The sequence below is a fragment of the Alosa sapidissima genome, chromosome 4, assembly GCF_018492685.1.
Source record: "Alosa sapidissima isolate fAloSap1 chromosome 4, fAloSap1.pri, whole genome shotgun sequence".
In the NCBI taxonomy this organism is placed as follows: Eukaryota; Metazoa; Chordata; class Actinopteri; order Clupeiformes; family Clupeidae; genus Alosa; species Alosa sapidissima.
Window position 1 is genome coordinate 4,618,376 of NC_055960.1, and position 27,325 is coordinate 4,645,700.

General features: G+C 39.7%; 1 protein-coding gene across 2 annotated transcripts in view; it reads left to right on the forward strand.

Moving 5' to 3' along the window:
• Window positions 1–1,938: 1,938 nt before the first annotated feature.
• poc1a (POC1 centriolar protein A) overlaps window positions 1,939–27,325 on the forward strand; it is a 76,390-nt gene continuing 51,003 nt past the window's right edge. Inside the window, exons 1-9 of one of the 2 annotated variants that reach the window (XM_042089007.1) lie at window positions 1,939–2,504; window positions 2,922–3,006; window positions 3,095–3,266; window positions 4,125–4,304; window positions 6,398–6,505; window positions 6,598–6,713; window positions 13,668–13,801; window positions 22,800–22,868; window positions 23,261–23,416. In XM_042089007.1, the coding sequence (XP_041944941.1) occupies window positions 2,493–2,504; window positions 2,922–3,006; window positions 3,095–3,266; window positions 4,125–4,304; window positions 6,398–6,505; window positions 6,598–6,713; window positions 13,668–13,801; window positions 22,800–22,868; window positions 23,261–23,416 (1,032 nt within the window). In that variant the 5' untranslated portion in view covers window positions 1,939–2,492. The remainder of the gene's footprint in view (window positions 2,505–2,921; window positions 3,007–3,094; window positions 3,267–4,124; window positions 4,305–6,397; window positions 6,506–6,597; window positions 6,714–13,667; window positions 13,802–22,799; window positions 22,869–23,260; window positions 23,417–27,325) is intronic. The other variant, XM_042089008.1, reaches the window with a different exon arrangement.

The following is a 27,325-nucleotide window of genomic DNA, read 5'->3' on the forward strand; positions in this document are numbered from 1 at the left end:
AGCCATTGGTTTCCAAAGGAGATTTTATTTGTGTCGCCAGCATAGCCTATTGACAAGTTATGTTGTAACCTTATAATCCTACCTGTAGCTTAGGGAAGCTAACAGCTTTCTATTAGGATCTAGTTTGTTAGTTACCGTTTTGTCATAACTCCCTGATGCATTTTTGCATTTAGAATAGCCAGAGCGTGTATATCTCAATCGGAAAATTAAACAATATCGGGTGCCTATGGACTAGGCTGGGTGAACCCAGCCTGATCTGCCCGCTATTTATTTTTTGATTTCTTAAAAGATTGAGCTTGGTCTGATGAAAGCCAGACTAGCCATGGACCTCAGTTACACAATGCAAGGGAACATGAATCAGCCTATATTTGCACGAACAATAACGGACAAAAGCTCTTAAACTTTGGCCCGTTAAAATGTGTATGAACAGTCTAGCGACGCATTTCATCAAGGCCCATTTGGACATGTCAGTTATTTGCACCACTGGTTAGATGTAAAACAGCATTTCGTTTCAGACTACTGTTACTTAATTTGTGCATTAACAATAACGTTTCAGACTACTGTTACTTAATTTGTGCATTGACAATAAAGTATTACATGAACTAAAGATGACTAAAATCTTATGTAGAAGAAGAAACATTCACAAAAAATCCATCCATCCAAAAATGACCTTTGTTTTTGATAGCTGTTGAAAACGGCATGGAACTGACAGAGATGTTTTTGTTTATAAATACATAATAAATAAATAAATAAATAAATAAATAAATAAATAACATTATGCTGATACCTTTTGCTTTTCCCAAATACAAAGTAGCCTACAGGTGTAAGTGACCTTTCATCAATCCAGTTGCAATGGATGAACTGTGATGAACTGCCCTACTTGTGATTGTTTAGAGATTTTAAAGGTTTTATAACAATGCTACATCTTCTTTGGCTATTCTACAATCTATTCACCTTTTCAGCACCAGTAGGCTACTTTCTGTGCAGCCGCACACACACACTCAGGCATGCCAAACAAGCATACACAAAAGTTTCAAGAGTGGGGGATGGAGTAAAATATGGAGACAAATTGAAGTGTGATTTATTTTCGCGGAACGGATGTCCAGGACTGAGCGGCGGTCATATTTTGTACCGCTATGCGGTACATCTAGTTATCATGAGTATAATAAACTGTAACTTACTGACAACAAAGGTAGGACCTAATTATAAATCAGACTGCCGAGTAACGTTAACTTAACATTATGATGAACTGCCATAATGTAAGTTAGCCTAAACATTAATTGACAACAGCAAGTAAATTTAGCTAGCCTAGCATTTGAATGAGTTTAAGCAGAGAATGTCTAATAAGTAGACGGGCTCTGGTTTAAGTCAGACAGTACGATGTACATAGACTGTAAACATGACCGAATTTAATGTAGTACACTTTTACAATAAAACATTATCGTTTGTATGGACAATAAAATAAATGCTTGCTTACCATTAAGGAGGAGTGAACTTGACAGAGAGCTGAACACCCCCGTTGGTCTGACTGAACTGTTGCTGAAAATGATCTCCTGCACAGTTGTCGTCGTCGCGCGGTCAACTATAAATCCACTACTTTTCAATCACCACGTTAAGATTTCCCAGTCAACCACAAATCCATGACTTTTCAATATCTTTTAGTTAACTATGTATCGATGCTCTATCGATTATGGCAACATAAACTATAAACCAATGTTGTTTCGATATCTCTCCTATCAATATTCATGCACTGTCGGGTTTTTGTCAGGATTGTAATGCTGATTCAATGTCTATTTACCATTGAGATTTCAATCTCAACCAAAATGATGATTTGGATGGAAAATCAACATCATCACCTTGCTATCTGGGTATCCAGACCAACACTCCATTTCAGAAGGTGGCGGTAATGCAACCAGACGTTGTTTGCCAACTGCCATAAAAAACAAGAAGAAGAAGAAGAAGAGGGCGCCAGATGGGGCCATAGGGCGCGTAAACTCAAAACAACTTGCACTGCACTGTTTGTTGAATCTGCTTCCTCTTAGTTACAGCAGACGAGCAGATAGCATGTAGCACATGTAGCACAGCATGACGTTCCAGACATATATTGATTTCAAGTTGGGAGTAGTTCTAGAAGCTAATTTCAAACAGAAATTCGATTTGTGACAGATGATGTGAGGATGGACTGACATGTAGTTAAAGCAAATATATCATGCATAACGTTACCGTACATCTGTTAAGATTTGGCAAGTAACGTAACGTTAACTGTCAGGCTACTGCAACATTAGCTAGCTTCTACGTTGGCTCACTGGCTGCAGTTGCTACCGAACTATAACTGGATTGTTGCTGTCGCTGTATCAGGAACACGTCCTTGGAGCTAATTTAGCAACGTTAACGTTCAATTAAAAGGCTAACTTACGGACTTCGGCATTTCTTTGTTAAACCACTGTTGAGTAACGTTAACGTTGACTTTTAACAGTTAGTCACTGTGAGTGATGTCTGCAATGGTAAGATGGCTAAAGTGACTTTAGTAAACGAATTAGCAGCTATCACAGAATCAACAGTGACTTGAGCTGCTTGCTGAAGTCAACAAGCATACTTTGTATCGTTTGCGTTACCATTAAAGTTGTAGCAGCTAAGTTATTATGATTGCTAGCTATTGATATTGTCGTAGGTTGTTACACTAACGCTAACGTTATAGCTGCGAATAACATTACCATTAGGTAACTTCTAGCTTATTTACTGACATTGGCTACGTATAACCAGAGCCATATAAAGGTATATGGCTCTGGTTATACGTAGCCAATGTCAGTAAAGGTATATGGCTCTGCGTATAACACTAGTAGCTATCACTATCCAAGCTGTCAGATATCACATTTATTAATGACGTAACCACACATTCCACACATTTATGTTAATTTCAGGACGATCCCTCACTAGAGAGGCACTTCAAAGGCCACCGAGATGCAGTTACATCTGTTGATTTCAACTGCAACATGAAACAAATAGGTACGTTAACGTGATCGTTCATGTAAAACCCCGGGTACGTCAGTTTCACTTAGACGTTAATATTAATGTGATTCAATTTTAATATTAGCCACAGGATCCTTGGATTCGTGTTTGATGATATGGAATATGAAGCCTCAGATGAGAGCATACAGGTTCGTTGGTCACAAAGACGCAGTGCTCTCAGTACAGTTCTCACCTTCCGGACACCTGGTGGCCTCTGCATCCAGGGACAAGACCGTCCGTCTCTGGGTACCTAGTGTGTGAGTTCATTTGACCTTTGTCAGAAAACATCATCACTAATTGTAGTAAAACGTTAAATTTAGGAGTAGGATGTTTACACTACTCACAAAAAGTCAGGGATATTCGGCTTTGGTGAAATTTCAGGATTAACCTAAAATCCACTATAACCTTTACAGGTGACATGTGACCTCTAAACTTTTGAATGTGCATGTCCAACAGTTCAAAGCCAGATATCCCTAGCTTTTTGTGAGTAATGTATGTTGCGTTTAAATCTTGGATGTAATGCCAAACTTTCCAGCTCAGTGATGAATTTATCCTATTTTATATTTGTTTATGTTTACTCAGCAGACGTTTTTATCTAAAGCAAGGTACAGCATTTAAATCAAAATAATATATTAATAACAATAACAATAGTAGAAGTATAAACAGGAGTAGCTTCACGTTAAATGAACCTGGTATAGAACTTAAGGAGGCTTTTATTTCCAAAACACAGAATTGCATTGTTATTTATGATGACCAGTACTTCAGTCTTGTGTATTTACACACTGACTCTAATTAACCTGTTGAGGAGTACGGTCACAAATATGTGAGTATAATGTTCGTAAACCGAGAGTTCTGGACTATGATGCCACAATTACCCTCAGAGATTTTTCCCATAGACTGTATAAAGAACACTGAAACTATAGATTGTTTGTGTAGAATTCTAGAAGGAACCAGGAAAATAATTCACTCCTCAAATGTGTTATTTCACCACACAGCAAATTTAATTTGTAGGTAAAAGTTGTATTTCACACTTATTGCAGCTTGAATAGCCATGTTTTGTACATAAAATGCTGTTCTTGTCATTGTTCCTTGTTATGCTACTCTATACCTTTCAGAAAAGGTGAATCAACCGTGTTCAGAGCACACACTGCCACTGTCCGCAGTGTCAGCTTCTCCAATGATGGTCAGTCACTGGTCACTGCCTCTGATGACAAAACAATCAAAGTCTGGACTGTCCATCGGCAAAAGTTCCTCTTCTCCCTCAGCCAGCACATAAACTGGGTGCGCTGTGCAAAGTATGTGGCCATTGCTATCTGTTCATGAACTTCCTCATTCAGAGAGGATCCAGGTTAACTTTTTTCACTAGTTCTACTGGTACTCCTCACTGAAAACACTAACACAAATTTTGGCGCACCACTTAAAAACTATGTGTAGGTGATATGGACTAAAAAATATTTTTACATATTTATTCTTTGATGTGATATTTTCACAATATTTTATGATGAGATATTTGTTGTGTGATGTTTTCACTTTATAGCACGATAATATCTTGTCAATGTTAAAAAAGACTATCTCAAAGTCTGACACCCCCACTGTTAACCAACAAAATAGATGTCCTAACAGCTACAGAATTATCTTATTTACATGTTCTGACTTGTGTATTTATCACATGTAGAAATCACAATTTAAAATCAGACATTTTCTAAGCAGATGCATTGTTGGAACTATATTCTTGCTTATGTTGTCAAAGCACCGCTACCTGGACACAGTGATTGGCCACTCAGCTTCCAAAACCTGTTGTTGTATACTATTCTAACCTGTTGTATACTCTGTATACTAAAATATTTGGTTCTGGATTTTGCTTCGTCCTGAAATAACCATCATCCTCTGAGGATTCTGCTTTCATAAACTCAGCCATAATTACCAGTGACTTTAGTTGCGCTACTTGCAAGTCACATTGGTTTTATTGACAGAATTTACCACAGGCTTTTCACATGCTCTATGCAATCACTGTGTCTATGGTCTAGGTAGCGGTGCTTTGACAGTTTGAAGAGAATATAGTTCGAAAATTGCGGTCTCATTTTCAGAGGCGGACAGAGTACACAGCTTCATTACTTGAGTAAAAGTACAGATACCCTTTGCTAAATTTTGCTCAAGTACAAGTAAAAGTACAACAGTCAGATGTCTACTTAAGTAAAAGTACTGAAGTACTTGTTTTTAAAAGTACTTGAGTATCAAGAGTACAAGAGTAGGCTACATTTTCTAAATATTGCATTACTACTGCCACAGTGCTTACATTTACAAGAACAACCTACATGGAGTTATGAAAAATGTTAATGTTAATACCTTGGAGAATGTAAAAGGAATTGAAAGTAAAATCAAGTCATTTTCATCTTTTTACCATGTTGCCAGGGATGGGCAATATTTCTAATACATGTATTTAAAATACATATTTCAAATACAAAATATTATTTTGTAATTGAAACACTTGAAGCTAAAACTATCATTAACTTGTTCAATTGAAATAGTCTGGCGAGGTGTGGCCACAGGTTGGCACATTCCCGGGATGGACCTGCTGCGTCTTCATCCATTGTTTCGTCCATGGTTTCATCTCTTATCTAAATCTGACCATGGAGTTGACTTTGGCGGAAAGCTGAAGGTGATTGCTGATAGGCTGTCCCAATCAGTGGCGCCTGCACAATCCAATCACATTTGAGTGGGAAACAACAAATTGACCGTTTCCGAGATTTTTCTTTTTCCTTTTTTTTTAGAAGAAGTAACGGGTACTCACGGTTATGGATAGAAATGTAGTGGAATAAAGAGTACAATATTTGCCTCTCAAATGTACTTGAGTAAAGTCATAAGTACTCCCCAAAAATGATACTCGGGTAAAGTACAGATCCCTCAAAATTGTACTCAAGTACTGTACTCAAGTAAATGTACTCCGTTACTGTCCGGCTCTGCTCATTTTACATAGTTATTTCTACACATGGTAAATATACACAAGTCACAACATGTTAACAAGAACATTTTGGAGTTGTTAGGAGTCTATTTATCACTTTTGTGAGCTATAGGCTAAGTGGTGCAACCCACTTCCATTGAAATATGCTAAGGTAGACTAACGGTGAGGCTGTCAGTCTGGGTTATTACACTCACAGAGAATAGAAGAGTGTGTATCCTCTTATCTAACTCTGGGGATAGAGGGCAATTTCCCAAAAAGTAATAAGAATGATCAATGTAATCACCTGTCCTTCACATGGCCAGAGTCCTTAAAAATTATATAGAGGATCTTCTCAAAACCAGTTATGCTCAAAAAATTAACCACAAAATGGTAAAAACCTGCATAATGTGCTTTTGTTATCAGTACACTTACTGTCTTATTTTTCAGGTTTTCACCAGATGGACGATTGATAGTGTCGGCTAGTGATGATAAAACTATAAAGATATGGGACAAAAACAGTCGTGAATGCATACATTCCTTTTATGAACATGGAGGGTAAGTCTTTTAACACCCCCTGAACTTTAATGACCCCAATGTTTTGCAAGGTGCCAAGACTGATTTCATTGTTTGGTTTTCCTTGCAATCAGCTTTGTGAACTACGCTGACTTTCATCCAAGTGGCACCTGCATTGCAGCAGCAAGCAATGACAACACCGTGAAAGTGTGGGACATTCGAACCAATAAACTTCTGCAGCACTATCAAGGTAAGAGATTGTGGAGCTTGTCTATACTCTCATTACTTGTGAGTTGACTTAATATGTTGCTCCATGCCTAATGACATTTACGACTAATCATGTAGGCCTAGCAGTTTGTTTATGCAAGAATAATGATTATTGAGCTTTAGTTCTGTCAGTGTAAACATACAACTAATGCACTTAAATTTAGAATAATTGGTATTCTTGCTTTAGATAATTGACCAGTTAATATTACATTTTAAATCCTAAATTAATAAAAAAAATAAAAAAAAACATACATGGCCTTGGATTCCAGGAGGTACCAAGTGATGTACAGTAATTCAATCCAAATCTGGATGCTGCTGCCAAAAAGCTAAAACAAAATACTAAATGAAGGTGTATATAATAACAAACTTTGAAATAACATTTATTTTGCAATAATCTGTGACTTTTTAAATGTGGCAATGGTTTTGTTTATTTATTTATACATACTCTTTATTTGTTGAGTAAATCATTTTATAAATTATTTATTTATTTGATAAACAGTAAGGGACAATTATCATCAGTCTTTTTCAGATTTTTCATATTAAAATAAATGTGCTGCCAGTAATTCTGGAAGACACTTTATTCATTATCTGTACACAATGATGTTGTATCCTTTTAGTTGTTTTAATTAAGCCACAGCCCATGAATTTGATTTGTAATGTGAGAGATGTGCTACCTCTGTCTCCAGACCAACAGGTGGTGCAGTTGTATCTATCGTAGAAAACATAGAGTTATCACCTGTATGACCTAGATAATCTATTTAGTTTGTTCACATCTATTGTTACATTATGGTTTCCCACCCATAAACGTACATTTTTAAGTTAGGGGTTACTGTTGGAATTGGCCTCAGGCCCCGTTCGCACGGAAAAAATGAAAACAATACACTGCAAAAACTGCTTATCTAAAATCTAACCAAATGTTATTAATCTTATATCAAGATCAAAATATCTAGTTCGTATTGTTTTCAGTATAAAGAGACTTGTCTAGCGCTTTCTCGTAAAATCATTTGACTTAATTTAAGAAGAGTTTGACTTATTTCAAGGCGCCTCATCCTGAAAACAAGCAAATGTGGGGGGCACTGTGGCGCTGCAGGCTACAGCGCCTATACCATGTCCGGGCCCAAGTGCCCATGGGGACCCAGATTCGAATCCGACTTGCGGTCATGTCCCGATCCCACCTCATCTCTCCTTCCCACTTACTTCCTGTTGCTCTTCACTTTTCTAGCTTAATAAAGGCAAAAGGCCTTTGCCTTAAGACAGTCTTCTTAAATAAAGTCAAAATGATCTTTTGAGAGAGTGCTAGGTAAGTCTTGTCATACTAAAAACAATCCCTAATAGATTTTTTTGATCTTAATATAAGATTAATAACACTTGGTTAGATTGTATTTATTTGCAGTGTATTTTGGTGAAAACAGGTTCCAGACTCCAGAGTGTCTATTAAGAGTTTCAATTGCCCCATCAACAGAAACCTTTTCCCCTTAGAGGGCATTGGGTGCTATAAGGAAGACTAGAAATTCGGTGTGTGATCTAAAATTAGTAAAGGTATTGAGAGATCACACACTTCAATGAGTGTACTCTTGTTGATTTTCTGGTTGTAGTAGCACGTTTTGTCCTCAAGGGGGCTGTCTAGTACTTCTCATATCATATTTGCTTGTGAAAGCAAACATGGATTGAGAAAGCGGTTTGAGAAAGCTTACCCTAGTTGAGTGAGAGATCTTGCTATCTTGCTGGGATTAGTTATTCCGGATATTTTTCTCTGAGCACTTAGAGACCCATTCAAGTGAGGTTGGATGGAGTGCTTGAATGGTGGAAATGTATTACCCCTGCTAATCCACCACAACACTTAAATTCCAAAGGTGACCCTGGGTCAGGAAAGAACACAAAATAATACTGTTAAAAGTGCATGTAAATAAAATCATTCTGACGCAGTTTTTGCTGGTGTTGAGGCTTATTTTGCTAAAATATGCTCAGCAGGATTTAGTGTCCGCATGTTCTCTGGTTCAAATATCAGTTGCCTTCATGCTGTATGTGTTTTGGTTTAGAATTGACAAGCTAACTACCCTGCAAACACCACTAAAAACTCAGCAAACATCACTAACAACTCACTTGTCATTGATAAAAGTTTACTAATGTGTCTCTTGGTGATACCTGGCAATGTTGTGCTGTGAAAGGTTTTCTTACATTTTTGTCAGTTGTTACACAGAACTACATGGTGCATATCCTATATGACTAATAGGAATGACATGTTTGTTCTATCCTTAACATGACTACAGTATGTACCATCGAAGTGAATTTGAGGATTATGCCAAAACTATTTGCCTGTAAAAACATATCCAAAAACTGACAAATTGCACAATCTAGCTTTCAAGATGAGCTGATGAGATGCAGTGCCAGTATTCACCCCCTTGGATATTTCCCCTTTTATTGCTTTGATAAATAGAATCTTAATTTAAAACTTAATTTGGCCTTTGTTTTTTACAATAATTTACAAAAGTCCCCTCTTTAATGTCCCCTCTTAAAAGTAAAAGCAAAGTTCTACAAAGTTATGTTAATTACTTATAAATATATAATGCAAAATTAAAGATATAGATGCATAAATATTCACCCTCCTTAAAGTGACTGACCTAATTCAACTGCTGTCCAGCCAATTAGTGCTGTCCAGCCAATTAATCTCACAGTTCAGAAGCTCCGTGCAGGCTGACACAACCCACAGTCACATTAGCTACAAAAGACAGCGACAACTCCACCAACCAACCCAACTTGTTGAGTGGGGCTGTGCTTCACGGGTGATTGATGGCTACCGATTTCTACGTGCTAGGTGGCTGACAGATAGCTCGTTCATGACATGATTCAGATGTATTTTTTGGTTACAAAACCTGCCTTTTATATTTAAAAGTTAAGATTTCTTGCTAGGATTGCAAAATATAAGGCCACAAACCCTGAACTTACTTGTTAGTAAAGAAATACTTCCTTCTATGAGTTAGCTCCGGCATCTTGGATAAACTTTTTGAGTTAACTTTCAAGCAATGAACGTCACGTCAACTTCACTCCGATTGGCAGTTGCTTTGTCGCATCGCTCAGCATTTGCATAAAGTAGACTTCTTGTCTATTTTGGCCCCGCCTTGCTCGTGGCAGTGGCAAGCTCATCGCTGGCAAACGGCCATTCCCATTGAAAATGAATGGCAGCCTGCCGCTTTGTCGCTGTCTCTTGTAGCTAATGGGGAAGATTACGCGGTTACACTCCCACTAGATTTTTTGATGCCACTCAGCAATAATGAATCAAAATTTAAGAACAATATGTCAGTTTGTATGTGCCTACATGTACTTAAATAGTAGCACAAAATGGTCTGGTGAAATTAAATCTTCATATGATTTTAAAGCCAGAAAGTGCTCGGTAAAGGAGTTAGAGAAAATTAACATCACTTCCTTACCATAAAAGTCAACATCATCAAACATGAGGTTCTCAAAATACAACATTAAAAAAACTCATCGAAGTATTTCTACACTTATAATATGACCAAAGATTTTGCGACTGTGATTAGTTTTGGCATACTTCTAAGACATATGTTTCATAAGTCATGGTAACGGAGTTACATGGTAACGGAGTTACAAATGTTCCTATTGTTAAAACAAGATTTAATTGTGTAAATTGTTCCCAAAATTATCATGTATTCATTAGTTATAGTGTGTTCTATCATAATGAAAGAAAAAGCAAAAACGCAAAGTAGATGTACCGCATAGCGGTACAAAATATGACCGGCGCTCAGTCCAGCACATTCTTTCCGTAGAAATAGATCACGCCTGTCAATTTGTCTCTATCCTCTACTCTTTTTGTGTGTGTGTGGGGGGGGGGGGGGGGGGGGTTGTAATGGTGTGTGTGTGTGTGTGTGTGTGTGCAGACCTGCCAACCTGTACGCATTTTGCGTAGTAACCACGCATTTTCACATCAAAGTACGCCGCTATGATTTTTTACTTAAAACTACGCCAAACGAGCAGACATCCAACTTCTCCAGAAAGCTCCTTGAGCATGTGAATTAAAATCTCCTGCAAATCCATTTCATGTGAGGATGAGATACAGAGAGAAAGTGACAATTGAGAATGACTGGCATAGTGGCCTTTCTTTATGTAATTTTTTTCTTCATTCAAAGGTGGGTTAAATGAAAGACTTGATGAGGTGAGCTTAACAAGTGTTCACTCGCAATTAAGTATAAGTATATATACTCTTTTGATCCCGTGAGGGAAATTTGGTCTCTGCATTTATGTGAATTAGTGAAACACACTGCACACAATGAACACACAGTGAGGTGAAGCACACACTAATCCCAGCGCAGTGAGCTACCTGCAACAATAGCGACGCTCGGGGAGCAGTGAGGGTTAGGTGCCTTGCTCAAGGGCACTTCAGCCGTGCCTACTGGTCGGGGTTTGACCAGTAGTCCCCCCAGCTGCCGTTTTGCGAAACTAAAAATATTCCACTGAGTGTGATTGTAAATTCACCTAGGCCTAATAGTTTGATCTTGTCTTAGAAAGTTATTACTTGTTCACCAGTTGTTTCAGTTAGCATATTTTCAATGTGTCGCTGATGGTTAAAGTTTTCATAACTAAAAGACGCTAATTAACACTTTGAATGCCACACTGTTTTCGAAAGCTTTGTCCCAGAGTGCCAGCAATCTAGATTATTGTTGACGAGCCACAGCGTATTCTATGCTATAGCTATGGACACATACTATGGCTTGTTTGAAAGGTGAGACTTTAAGCTCTCAGTGAGTACAAACTGTTTATTTCTACATGCCTCTGTTCCTCAGAAATCCCTTAGCTAAACAGTGGCTAGTTTTCATTTAATCAAAATCCCTGTATTTTTTAGAAATGGAGATATAGCATCTTTTATGAAATATGCGCTGTTTGAGCCTGCCACTCTTCTGACACTTACATTTCTGGGTCAAAGGACTTGTGTAAGTTACATATAGTTTTTCTGTTCGGTAACGTCTGTGTCGCTATCGCCTTCTTGCAAGCCCGACTCAGCACGGTGGTCAGTCACTCTTTCTAATGTTTTTGACGTGGCGTGTGGTCTCCCCTGATTGTGTGGTGATCCTGGTCTCCCCTGATTGTCGTGGTCAGAGTCATCTTATCTTAGTAGAAAAGTGGACTCATCCAGCGTTGTCTGGCGAAAACGCACCTGTTGCAATATCTTTTTCTTCAACTTTTTCATTTTCCCCTTCAGCTCCTGAGAAGTGTTGCCTGTAATGTTTCCGGGAAGTGACCTGGCGAGACTGCCACCTAGTGATAAACCCACGAAAATAAAAGGCCTGGGTTTGACCTGACGTGCATGCGTCACTGATTTGACCCAAAGCGGCAACCATCAGAAGCCGAGTTATGATTAAATGTCCAGATAAAATGTCCAGATTGTGCGGTTTCATGAGTTTTCGATCGTCATCTATTTCAGTTCTATTCATCATAGAGTTCCCAAAAGAGTTTGCACATAAGGTGTGTTAGAGTGTCTATTTTCGTAATTAAGAAATAAGCTAATATATAATTTTTTGTCCACTAATTTGAATGTTGCATTCAAAAGGGGAGGCAAAGAAAATACACACTGTTAAGTATTATATTTTTTAAAGTCACTTAAATGTTCTAAAAAGCCTTTCAAAAGTTTCAATGACATCATTCATTAGCACAATGCTAGCATGTTATCGGCAACGATGACCCAACCTGTAAGAAACCGAACGGCTGAAGTGCGCCTTGAGCAAGGCACCTAACCCCTCACTGCTCCCCGAGCGCCGCTGTAGCAGGCAGCTCACTGTTGGGATTAGTGTGTGCTTCACCTCACTGTGTGTTCACTGTGTGCTGAGTGTGTTTCACTAATTCACGAATTGGGATAAATGCAGAGACCAAATTTCCCTCACAGGATCAAAAGAGTACACTATATGCTTATACTTAAATTAAGAGGAAATTAAGAAGTTGACATGATTTTTTCTCCATAGATATTGAGGAGTTAAATTTACGATTTTAGAAAATCTGCTTAGGTGATTGGTTGCTATTGTAACATAAGGATCAGGCTAGTAATCCTCACAGTTTCCTAACATTAACGTTAGCTGGACACGGATAAACTCAGCCGGACACCTGTCAAAGTTTGGCAGACATCGACTGCAGCCTCATCTTTTTCCATACATGGGGAAACAAAAGAAAGCACATTTCGAATTTTAGCCCTCACATTTATTAACACAATGAGAGACTTTGTTTATCGTTGTTCAGTGTGAACGCTTTTGTCGTTATGGTTATAGTTATAGTTATCGTTATCGTTCTTGGTGTGAATGGGCCTTTAGGCCATGAGCTATGTACAGACGTATTTGATAGACATTCGTAGCGCCAAATAAACGGCTCTGGGCATTTGTAAACCACGCCTCAAATACGAGAAAATGAATGTGTGGTTCCCAGACCCAGGCTAGGGGTTGAACATTATGCGAACGTTTATTTTGCATTATATATTTTTGATGAATTAATTAACATTACCTTGTAGAAATCTACTTTACTTTCACGCAGACTCCATGTTTTAATTGTGGCCGAAGGTGCTTGAAGGGGGTGAACATTTATGCAATTGCTTATTTTGCATTATATATTTTTAATTAATTCATTAACATTACTTTGTAGAAATCTACTTTACTTTGACATTAAAGAAGGGACTTTTGTAAATTATTGTAAAAAAGGCCAAATTAAATTGATCAGGATTCCATTTATAAAAGCAGTAAAAGTGGAAATATCCAAGGGGTTGAACATTTTTTTATAGGCACTGTACAGTAGCTACTGCAATACTTTCGCATAAACTAGTAAGAGTCTTACTGAATGGTTTTATCATGGTCTTTTGTTTCAGTAAACAGAACTCATATTAAAATTTTGTATTCTGTGACATTTTAGTTGTTTTGATAATTCACATGCTTTACCTCCACAGTGCACAGTGCAGCAGTAAATGGTTTGTCCTTTCATCCTACTGGGAACTACCTCATCACGGCCTCTAACGATTCTACGCTGAAGATCCTGGACTTGGTGGAAGGAAGGCTACTTTATACGCTACATGGCCATCAGGTAACATTTTCCAAACCCAAATAAGCTATTAAATGTTTTAAAAAGTGGAAATTATCACTGCCACTGGTCTGATGTGAAGAATTGCTTTATTGGGAGTGAACAATGCCTTTCGCCGTTTGGCTTCCTCAGGTTCGCTCTCTGATTTTGGATGAAACCCACAGGTGAAATAGACAATTGTGGTGTCACATGACCTTGACTGTGTACAATTCGATTTTATATAGTTTTGCACCAAAAATACAATCTATGAAATACTACCAACAATAAAAGGTCAATGCGTATAATAATTACACCCGTCCTGGCTGTGTATCCCTACAATACAAAGAACATACCATCACAACTTACATGGTTATCACTTCAATATCCACCATTCACAACTCGTACAATTTGATATCATAAGTTAACATTTAAGTTAAGGCTGGGTGATACAGTGGGCAGTGCTTCGACTTGGCCAGCTTCACTCGCTGTCCGCGCGTGGGGATCACGCGGTATCACGCGACTTTAATTTGTATTTTTCCAGTGAGACGCTGCAACAACCCAAACAACCGGTAGATGGCTCAAGTGAGCAGGGTGTCTCGTAAAAAGAAATGGAGCCTGGAAAACCCTACACAGACTTCACTACAGACTTTAGCAGACTGGTTTAGAAATAATTTAATAGTCAGAAATATGCCTGCCCTGCCCTAATAAAGAAATATTTGGTTAACTGCGAGTGAATCCCGTTTGCAGCCGTAGAAAAAACGCAGGACAAATTAAACATTCTGGTTTTCTCCGAGTGCAACGATGATAGACAGACATCATTTGGACAAAATATAGAGCATATTAACCTCTGTTGCTCAGCCAAATGCCTTCCTGTTACGTCCTGTTATCACGGAGTTAAGGCGATAAATGATTTTTGATGGTCACAACAACATTAAAATGTAGGGTCTGGACACTCACCGTTCGCAGTGCTCAGTCCGAGGGGCGGGATAATCAGTTGTCTTTCAAATTCCCTCTGCACGCAATAGGACAGCGGCAGCGCTGTGAGACCCATGCGTTTCCCACCAGCGGAGCTAGTTGGCTAGTTCAAACGTTTGCCAACTTAATAAAAGCTTAACTGGTGTCACACTGTTCGCCAGCAGCAACATCCATCTTATTTGGGCCGGTCCATGTTTTTTCTCTTTGCAGTGTCTAGCTATGGCATAATCCATATTGCCATTTCTATTTACCGCTTTATGTTCTGCGATTCTTACTTTCAGGTTCCGTTTTGTTGACCATACATTAAGGGACTGTACGATATTTAGCGGGGGGGGGGGGAGGGCCAGTCGTCAAACGATCGGGTTAAAAATGTTCTGCCTGGCCCTCCCCCCGGTCAAATTTTTTTTTCCAGGGGCCTCCCCCGGCTCAAATTCTCCTAGCCCCTCCCTCCTACATGAATCAAATAAAACTGGTCGAAAAATGACGTTTACAAGGTTAAAACGGCCAGCAAATGTCATAAGCACACATACACACACGAGTACAAACGCAGCGCTGATCTCTACAATACTACGCCTCTCGTAGGCTATATGCTTCGGAATCAGAACAAGGGGAAAACATGCCGTTTTATGTGTGGTTAAGAATAATATCAGAGTGGGCCTTTTTCTACCAGTTTTTGCTACATAAAAATAATAAAGATTGCTTGAACTCACATACCGGTATGCCTGGTGACTTGTGTGAACTTCATCTTGCAAAAGTTCTGCCTAGGCCAAACTGTGGGTCGCGACCCACTATGGGGCCGCGGAGACATGCCAAGTGGGGCGCGAACTGACATGAAAACAGGAGTTGTTTATTTATTTTTTTATCTGTAGCCTGGCCTAGGTAGCACCCGGTGCGCAATGGACGCACTGTGTTATTCATAGGGAAGCGCTCGTATCAAGGCAGCTGAGATTTTGAACAAGGTTGTGAGAGTGGTGAATTTCATCCAGACCCGGCCCTTAAAAGCGCGTCTGTTCCCCGCACTTTGCGAGGAGATGGGAGCTGACCACACAGCTGTAGCCTACTGTTTCACAGCGAGGCAAGGTGGCTTTCCTAAGGGTAAAGTGCTGTCGCGCATGTTTGAGCTCTGTCTCACCTCTTCTTGGAGGAAAAGCGCATACGAATCTGCAAGCACGTTCACTAATGAAAATTTCTTGATGAAGCTGGCCTCTTAGCAATATATTTGGAAAGCTCAATGAGTTAAATCTCCAGTTACAAGACAAAGACAAGCACCTACCTCACATAGCAGATAAGATTACTGCATTCACTAAAAAACTCGAGGTATGGACAGGCGCCTCGATCGCAACAGTATATTAATGCCTTTGAGAATCTGAGTGAAATCGCTGATTCGGGAGCCACTCTTGTGATCCCATGTATTAAACAGTAGGCCTACATCACATCCCTGCAAAGTTTATTTCAAAAATATTTCCCAACCAGCAGTGTTCAGTATGCCTGGATTATGGATCCATTTAATGATTGGATTACTGGATCCATTTAATGCAGCATGTTGGTAGGCTATTTCATTGAATATATTGTACAATGCTGTAAAATATTGGCCTGTGCTGTGCTTGCTAATATGTTGCTGGAAAACAGAAATATGTGTGTTTAATTTACAGTGGCACATTATGTATTTATTTATATTATATCTGCAGCACCAGCTGATTTTAACTCTGCTGAAGAGGACATAGAACTTGTCGTTATTTCAATAAATGTGACAATTTTAAGCTTGATGCACTTTCTTAGAGCGATGATGGACAGGTGGGGCTCGAAAATGCCCCCTTGATCAAAGTGGGGAATGAAAGAAAAAGTTTGAGAACCACTGGCCTAGGCTAAGTACAAATGATACAGTCTCATATTAAGATATAAATGCAAATTTTTCATCACCGAATGTCCACAAAGATGCTGCCAATTTGTTTACTACATTCCCAAACTTTATTGCAGCTCATGTGACTTCATCAAGGGCTACGATTCGCCAGTAAAGTGAAACAAGCGTAACCTCTGAGCTGAGCTTTTCCAGTGTATCTGCAGCATTAAGGGACTGTAATGATATTCGTAATCTCGGGTGAACCATACAAGCTGCCCGGACATTGCTTCGTCTTTGCAGAAAGCCACCATGTTTGCGCCTCGCTGCTTCACTAGACGCCATGTTTAAAAACCTGCAAGCTTACAGGGGGGGTGGTGGGAGATTCAGGTAGGGTTGCGACTTATTGGACTCGCCCACTCTGTCAAAGAGACGTGAATCATGTTTTGGCCTACAAACCTTTTAAAATATAGAAAACGGATCATTGATCAGGGAAAAAAAATATCATGGATCAGGGAAAAATAATTTTCCTCGGCCCTCCCCCCAGGCTTAAAAAATTCTCTTAGGCCCTCCCCCCCTGACGACCCCCCGGTAAATATCGTACAGTCCCTAAGCCACAAGGGAATTTTAGCAAATAAACTACATGTGTAGAGACAAATAATAAATTATTTAAACATTTATTCACCCATACTGAGGCAAGAAATATAATATAAAATAATTTTTACGATTGTGAGTATCAGATTGGTTCATCTTTAGTATTGTACAATCTTTAGATCTGCTGTTTTGTTTTTACCTCTTCTTCATCGTTGATTTTTACTTGTATATTGTGTCTTTCAACTGCTCTCATAATCAGTGTTAAGTTAGCACACACAGCAGTACTGTGTAAATGATCGCCGTCATATTTGGTAATGATCAAAGTAATCTTGAGTCCAACTCCCTTTACTTTTTGCCAAGCTCTAAAACTCCCCCATATGCATTTATATTATACTAAAAATGGGACTGTTCACACCTGTGCTGGCTCATAAATCTCCATCACAACCTGAGCATTTCATAGTTTTGTCTAGTGCTCTTTACTGCTGCTTTGTTTAAATTATCCGGCCAAAGAGTGTTTGGGAAAAGATGTCAAGGAAACCACCCACCGATGCTGACTCACACTCTTGAGTCTCTGCTGTCTATGCATTCTCTCTCTGTATGTGTGTGTTTGTAGTGGTGCAGGCGGTATCCTGGCAGCTCTGTGGCATTCACACAGTACTGCCTGTGGGAGTGGGTTAGTGAGTGGGCTGCCTCTGAAAGCATGCGCCACTCTGTTATGAGGTGAGGTAAAGAGGGCCAGCTTAATCTTTCTGTGTGTCATTCTTGAAGGATGGGGGTGTGCAAAGATGGGCTGCGCTTGATATGTGCTTGATATGGCTGTGAGTGGGAGAGTAGGAGAGAGAGTGTGGAAAAGGAATATAAGACAGCTATCAGCTTCCGGATTAAGATTTTACAAATATTGCCCTTAAACATCACTATCATCTCTGCACCAAGCTCGTTAACTCATGAGACTGGATTTTGTCAACCAATTTGATAAATTTGAGGCACTTTATTTCTGAACATTCAGGGTGTGAATTCACTCTGCCTTTGCTACCTTTGAATGACCACCAAATAATATGTATACACTACCGGTCAAAATTTTGGGGTCACTTAGAAATTTCCATTCCACTACTATGTATTCAGTAGCGGCGCAGCACCGCTCCTATAATTTAAGCGCCGCTGCAAAAAAATTGCCTAATAAAAAAAAAAACATGCAAGTGAACTTTGTGAACAGCTGCCGTTTATTCCTCTCCTAGTTTGGTGTTGTCAAATAATAGGCTAACGATGAAGGCGCAGTCAGGGATTTCACAGGAAATCATGTTTGTTTGTGTTTATGTTTAAGTTTATTAGCAGATGCAATTTTGTGCAAAAAAACGTAGCCTACATATATTTTAACCAAGGAACCAAATTAAACACACCAGCGAGGTAGCTCTTCACCTACCTTCACTAGCCTATTAGATAAATTCCACGAAGGGTTTAGTTTTTGTTTGTTCTATATATACAGTCAATGCTTTCAAGCTCTGTGTTGCAAACATAGCTAGGCTGTGAAATTAAGTGTGTGTGTGTGTGAGTGCGTGTGTATGTGTGCCTGCATGTGTGTGTGTGTGCACGTGTGGGTGTGTGCATGCCTGTGTGTGTGTGCGCGCGTGCTTGCATGCGTGCGTGTAGCTGATATGGCCCCCCATGAACACAATTCCATGAAACTTGGCATGTATTCAGAGGATGTCAATGATCCTACACTTCAAATTCCGTGTAGTTTTGAACCTGTCATTCAAAGGTACCTGTGATTACAATGCCTCTTTTTTGCCTTTTCATCTTTAACTAGGTGGCGCTACAGTAGTGCAGGCGGCCATTGTGGGTCCAATGTCCAGCTACATAACATCCTGGACATTGGACCCACAATGGCCGCCTGCACTACTCCACTTGCACACTTGCACACTTGTACACTTTACAACTTGGTGTTGTTGTCCTGAAAACACAACACTTCTGCTGCTCTTACATAACTTGCACCACTATCCCACTTTCTTTATTACTTAGGTCAAACAGAACTACCCAAGCCTTTTATTGGCCTGACTTTGCACTAGTATTTTATTGACTGTCCATGCACAATTTCAACCAAATTTTGCTGCTCTTATTTTTTCATTATTATATGTGCCCTCTTATTTACTTATTTACTTACTTTTTTGTTTACTTGAATGTTATGTTTGTCTGTGGACTTAAATTGGTAAAATGTCTTGTCTTCACCGTGGGATAGTGAGAAACGTAATTTCGATCTCTTTGTATGTCTGGAACATGTGAAGAAATTGACAATAAAGCTGACTTTGACTTTGACTTTGATACCTCAAATGAGTGGATATGGGATGTGTTGACATGGCCCCTGGAGACCAACATACAAAAATGATTTGGTCATCCTAGACCAGTGGTCGGGAACCTTTTTTGCCTGAAGAGTAGTGTTGCGTGGGTCAACCCGTTACCCGCGGACTCCCGGGGGTTTACCCGCGGGTCGGGCGGGTGCGGGTAAGCTTGATCGGAAAATATCGCGGGTGCGGGCGGGGCGGGTCAAAAATTGACAAAGCACTTCTTCTCACAAAGTTCTCACTTAGTTATTAATAATGTAGGCTACAGAACATTTAGTGCAACAAACCTTCTTGCAATCTCTTTTAACTGCATAAAACAGGTTAAGATATGATTCGTCTACGAGACCTTCAATCTTCCCCTCTCCCTCTCACACAGGAGCGTGACAGAGGGTGCGCTGCATCCTGCATTCCCGCAACATTCTCTCATTAGACAGATGCAGCTAGATTCAGATTCAATTAATCCAACATGCTAGCGAGCCAACGAGCCAAGCCTAGAGCAACAACTCTTTGTTGAAGCATATAGCCTACAGTGCAAATTCTTCTTGTTTCAGTGTTTAGTTAATAAGAAAGCATTGTCTCTACCTCAGTATGAACTACAAAGGATAGCCTAGGCTATAGGCACATTGTTTTATTTTTTTGGTCGGTTCGGGTCAGGTGCGGGTCGGGTGCGGATTGACACTCCTGACGGGTCGGGTGGGTGCGGATGTTAAAAAACCTTAACCCACGCAACGCTATTGGAGAGCCTCTTTTACCAAATGTATTATTTTTTTTAAACTCAGAAGAGCCACATAAAGACGGTTACAAGAAAAAGTTTGGATATTTAACGTACAGTTACTTTCATTCAACAGAGGAAAGTGCAAGTAACTTGAAATGTAAAGTGGAATGACAGAGGTATAGGCCTAGGCTTCCCATGTAGGCTAAACACCACCCCTATTTTATCAGTGTAATTTGAAATGTAAAGTGGAATGACAGAGGTATATGCCTAGGCTTCCCAAGTAGGCTAAACATCACCCCTATTTTATCAGTGTCCTTTGGTATGCAAAGTAACATCATAGTTAATTAACAACACAACACTCAATTTTCGTTGACATGTCATTGGCGAAATTGAACATTAGGCCTACCAGAGATTAGATTTGGTGATGGCCTTGGAGTCTGGCTGGCTCATATTTAGGGGCCGTTTATACGAGAACGATTGCTAAGGAAGACGACAAAATATTTTATCATAAGTGCCTTTCGTTTACACGGCGACCCCGCCATCGGGGCTTGAAGACGCACAAATCTGAAGACTCCTTCCAGAGTGTAGAGTTTTGAAGACGACCCGGGTTGCGTCTCCGTCTAAACGGCTAAACCAAAGATCCTTGATTACCTCTCTGGCTAAACTGTCAAATTAGAATGTCTGCGCGTGACGTACCGGGGTTCTATCACACCACCACCCAGCGGTCTGGAATGCATATCCAATCGAATATCACATACTCTTGCGTCTTCATATAAACAAAGATTTCCCCCTGAGAATGCTCGTCTAAACGCGAATAAAAAAATGAAGACGAGACGCCACTTCTGCGTCTTCTCTTTTCCTCGTCACCGTATAAACGTAGCCTCAGTGAGGTGAAGTTTCATACAAGAATTGAGGCTCATTTAATTCCACACAAAACTGTCATATATCCATAACGCCAACTAAATAGCCTGCCATGGCATTGTGTTGGCGTTATGGATGTGACAGTTTTGCACGGAATTGCCCTTAAACGTGAGCGCAGGTTTGTCTTTTGTATTTTTCATATGTGAGAAAGATTTCTCACATGCAAGTGGAACTGATCAGGGTTAACACAGCAATACTAACTCGTTGCAGTGTGCGATATATAACGGTCAGTTCATTTCACTTTTCCAGAATCAGTCTTCGGATGGAAACTTTCCCATTTCAGCCCGCTTGTGTTTGCGCTCGCAAGCTGTGGTCGCTGACGTTTCCTTTTTGACATTTTCCTTATCTAGCCGACAGCAAGCGCACACATCAACAATAACAATCAAAGTGATTTTGTTTGATATTGACATGGCAACGAACCGCGAATGTAACAATATTGTGCAGGCTACAGTTACGGAGTCAAGTGAGGTGGAAAGTAAATTACTCTGATAGACCTACAATATTACATTTTGAAAATGAACGAACTAAAATAAGCATTTTAATGAAATACTCATTAATTATTTTCAAAAGCTGAGCCACATCAGAGGGATCAAAGAGCCGCATGTGGCTCCGGAGCCGCGGGTTCCCGACCCTACAGTTCTCGAGATATTCACAGAAAACTGTGCCCGGCCTACCCTCCTTACTGCCCGGTGTGGCGGGTGGGTGATGGATCAAAAAGAAAAACAATGGTTCTGTGTCATCCTTGTGGGGCTACATGCCCACCAAGTTTTGCGCACCCCGGTCTGTCAGTGTCCCGGGAATTGTTCAAAATTACTGAAGAAAAAAACCTCTGACGGTGCTTTGGTGTGCCTTTAGCTTAATTTATGCTTCTGCGTAGCTCCACAGAGCCTCTCTGCCTTGTCTTGTACCCCCTCCAAACCCTATGGAAAATTGTAACATGGCATCGAGGCAAAGCAGACCGCAAGGACTGTGATTGGTCAACTCGCCCTGTTGGTTGATAGTCGGTGTGCTCTTCTGCAGCCTACTGTGGGTAGTAGCAACATGCTAATTCCCTGACAGAGGCTTTACAAATAAACTCAGACATCTTTCTATTTGTCAGTAATGTTTTGAAATCAACACTCTGCCAGCAAGCAATACTTTGTGGGTAGTTGTGGAAAGTTCAACTTGCTAACATAACATTAACTGGCTGGCAGACAAATAACCTCAGAAAACTTTTACAAAATCTAAAACAGAAAAGGCAGAACAAATAACATTTAAATTTAACCATGGCAGTCTATGGAGTTTCCAACTTTAACTACCGTTTCGGTGGTGAGCTGCGCAGAGACAGGACACACAGAACTGAAAAAAGTTAATGACTGTATCGAGGCAACGGTGTAGCCACTCTGTCGAGTCCCCGCAGAAGCATAAACCAACCTTTAGCCCCGAAAAGGCTGAGAATCGATGGCCTAATCAATGTCCAACAGTAGTAAATAGTGCAACAGCACAGCTGTGCAATGCAGCAGCACAATCAAAAACAGAACTCTATCTGTATAGCTGTAGGGGATAATGTAGGCGGTGGAAGCTGTATAGAATTTTCCTGATTTCATGAACCATCCTATTGCTCTTTATTCTATTAATGCTCTGTGTGTGGGTCTTTCTCTGCAGGGTCCTGCAACAAGTGTTGCATTCTCGAAGACTGGTGACTACTTGGCTTCTGGAGGCTCTGATGAACAGGTGACTTACTTGATGTTTTTAAGCTTATATATAACAATTTGCTTGTCAGGTACTGGCCTGGTAAACCAAACTCATTCACAAAGTGGTTAGAGTCTGGACACTTACGATTGCAAAACATTTCCAACAATAGCGTGGTGAAAAGTGTAGACATAACGTTAACTTTGATCAGTGTGATTGGTTTGGCTGGACCAATGATTTCAGAGATTCCTAACGTTACTCTCTACTTCGCCTAAACTTTACAAACCAACAATAAACAGCATCGGTCAGTCATCAGTCAGGAAACAATGTATGTCTTTGCTGTAAATAAATGTACACATCTTATTGCCTGGAGGGGTAACCTCAGTGTGTATGTACAATACATTGTTGTGTGACAATGAATGTATGTTTCACAGGTGATGCTATGGAGGACCAACTTTGATGCAGTGGATTATGGGGAGGTATTGCGCAATCAGCAGCATAAGTGCTTCAGTAGTGAGGAGGGAGTGGCACAAAGTGGAACTTCTAGCAGACCTCAGCACCCCAACTCTTCCATGCAGCAGCGAACACAGGTATTTCTAAGAACTTTGCAAAGCAACTGGAATTGTGTTTTGTCTTAAATAACAAAAAATAAATATAATAAAAAAATATTGGTCGCCCTGGAGGACCAGTTGAGATAGATATGCTACCTGTCTCTGAGAGCCTGAACCAGCTTTGCTTTGATTTTCCTGCAAAGCTCTGGATTCACCACCTGTCTGAAGTGCGTGCATGATGGGTTGCAGTGTGTTGACCAAAGACTGAAAGCCTTTATTTTTAACTACAAAAATTGGCCTCATATGTTTTGCCATGAAAACACTGATGCACCTTGTAATCTCCTTGGCCATTGCACTGGTTAGGATGAGTGGAGTTGCAAATTACACTGTGTCTTATTACCTCTTGGCAAGTCTATTGCATATCTGCCAACCTGTATGCATTCTGCGTACCAGACCGACATCACTGCCAGACACGCACTAATTCTATAGACACTGCTTCTATAGACACAGGCTAAAACATAAAAAAGATTCCCTGGAAAGTTAATTGAGCATGGAACTGATGCTTGGGGGCACTCTTGCGCAACTGGCTACAGCGCCCCATACTACATTTGGGTCCATGTGCCCATGGGGACCCGGGTTTGAGTCCGACTCGGGTCATTTCCTGATCCCAGTCTTTCTCCCCCACCTGCTTCCTATCACTCTCTTGACTGTCCTATTAAAATAAAGGCAAAAAAGGCCAAAAACATGATATAAAATGAAGTGCTTATGGCATTACATGAGGGAAAAAGATTTTGGAACTCTTCAAAAATGGAGAGATAGAGGAGGAGCTAATAAGACTCAAAGGATAACAGGTAGCGTGTTGTATGGCTATCGTCTATGCGGAGAATGTGACAAGTTGGGATGTGCCCTGACATGAGTGGTGACTCATTCTGGACATTCCTCACCTTTGGCCTGTTTTGCTTCTTGTGTGCCCTTTGTGACTCCCAGAGGGGAAATCACAGCTGCTAGACTCCAATTGTTTATATCCTCCAAGCACAGACATGCTTGGAATTCCTCTATGTGATGCTGTGGCTGGTGGTTTGCAGTCATTAGCAGATGTTTTCCATCACCTTATTCGTAATAGGTTTTGTCCTAAAACTAGTTTTGCCTGGTAGAACTCCAAGTCTGCTATATCTATAGGTCCTGTACCTACTTACACATTTGTTATTTCTGCTGTCTCACTCAGAACCTAACAAAGTGCTGATTCATCGAATAGAGTATTGAGAGTACGTCATCAAACCAAGCACACAAACAGCAATGATACCTTCTCTCAGATAAAATACCATAAATATTTATAGAAATAAATTAAAATATATAAATAAATAAATAGCCAAATTAAAATATTATAAATAAATATATAATATATAAATTATATATATATATATATATATATATATATATATATATATATATATATATATATATATATATATATATATATATATATATATATATATATATAAATATAAAATAGCCCAGTCCTTTTTTTACTTCAACTGCCGAACTCTGTCTCAGTAAAGATGGGAAATACTGTCAATTTAATTACGGAATAAATAATTGAGGAATGGACACACAGCCTGGAAAATCCAGACCCTGGTAATCTAGAAAGATTAAGGGCCCGGCCACGAGCAATGTAATGGCCCAACTCGAGGGGCGGCAACAAGCATGCATTTGAAAATCTCACTGCACGCAATTGGATAACACTAGACCAATGTTTACTCTGAATGATTCCGGACTTCGACGCAATCAGATAACACTACGACCAATATTTACTGTCCTCCAACGTTGCAGCGCTGTCTTCATCAGTTTAGATGGTTCCCCGGGATGCAAGGGGTAAAAGTAACGTGCATCATTGCTCATTGCCAGAGTGTCTCGCAGAGACAATTCCATTGTGCTCTCGCGAGAACTCTGGATTTCCAGGGTAGTCGGGAGTAGGGATACACCAACATGATTTTGTTTTCAAACCGAGTAGGAGTACATTTGTATTCTTGCTGATATTGATATTTTACTTTAAAGATAACATGAGCTCCTGTCAAAATCTAGCAGTGGGCCTAACTACACACAAGCAAAAGGCTATGAAACAACATCAACAGTATACTTTACACAATATCCTTGCTAATGCGCTAACTGGCATTTATTTGAAATGTTATCAGTAAAGTTGTAAGGTGAAAATTATTTCACGGTGTGTTCTAAACAACACAATGGCATGATATTAATCTTTCATGTGCATGAGGCCCATATAGCATCACAATGAATATGAAGATCATGTTAAAAGTTAGCTGGCAAAAACATAAATAGGATACCTGATGTCACTGAGCTGTCAAAGAGACTACGGAACTATCTCTGTACATTATCGCTAATTAAACTCAGCTGACTGGTGTTAGCGCATAGCCATAGTTGCTGTTAACATGCCTACTACAAGCGCTGGGAATCTAAACACTTCAACACGACATAATGTAGCCTAATATGTTCAACTATTGCGTGTTATGGGGGAAGACATGAAATTTCTTGACACTGAATTAACTGGAAAGTAGAGTCCCTGTTAGATTAGCTTGCTTGCAAATGCCGTTGTCCATGACCTGGAAGTTCTATGGCAAGCGGTTTTAACATACCTTATGGCAAACCGCCTACACTGGGTAAACTTGAGAGCTTACCATTGTGTGTGCATCCATGGCAAGCTGTTTTAACATTTAAGTGTATTATGCGTAGGAGCAATGAGATGTTGATAGTAAATTGAATATAACAGTTCAATTTCATGTTCAAATTTGTCTTATCAATAAAAAAAGCAATTCATGCTTTAGACCATTTTAATTTAAAAACAAAGTACCGGTTCAGGCACCGTTTCGGCATCGGCACCGTTTTAAAAGTATCGATTTAGCACCGGTATCGGATAAAACCCAAACGATACCCAACCCTAATTATAAGGAATATCAAATGAAATATATTATAGCAGGTAGGGGTGGCATAGTTCACAAAACCCACAGTTCGGTTCGTATCACAGTTTTAGGGACCCGCTCCAAAATGTAATAACCAGAGGTGGGACCAAGTCACTGTTTGGCAAGTCACAAGTAAGTCCCAAGTCTTAGCACTCAAGTCCAAGTCAAGTCCCAAGTAAATACAGAGAAGGGCAAGTCGAGTCCAAGTCCAAGTCTCATCAAAGCCAAGTCGAGTCCAAGTCCAAGTCCCAATCTTTTTCAAGTCCTGAACAAGTCATCAGGTACTCTTCACTTAATAATGGCATTATTAGACTATCGATCATAATTTTAACACTTCCATCTAATCCACAGATTTTTTTTTATAAATACAGATTAAAATATGTTCAATGTTTCTGTCTTGAAATCTTTTACGATATATGCATGCGCATACAATATACACATGTGCATACCTGAGTAATCTGTACAAAACGGATAGCTACATGACAAATATATATATTGTTTTTCCAAATTGCGGAGCACACTGTAAGTATGAGTAATAATTTGACTGATGGCATTTCACTGCGCTAGGCCACAGATTTGCCTGCAAACAATTTATTAGGCTGTCTGCCAGTGGCGACTCATAAGGGAAGCCAAGGTCAACACTTTTATATTATTTAAATGATAATAATTACACAGTAATTTTGTTTTAAAGTATTCATTTCTTAAGAAATACTACACATTTGATGCTGTTTATCTCATTTGTAAATGGTGCACTGTCACTTTAAGCCCATTGTGTGCCACTGTCCACACATTCTCATAATGATCTTTTTTTACCAGCTCCATTCCAATGGCTAGTCCACAAACTCAAACATTGTTTGTGCCACATGTATAGCACAATATTAACAATGATAAGCATGATATTAAGTTGGCACAAACAGCTTTCATTCCTTTGGAAATAGGTGCATGTATGACATGATGCTTGCTTGACATTTTC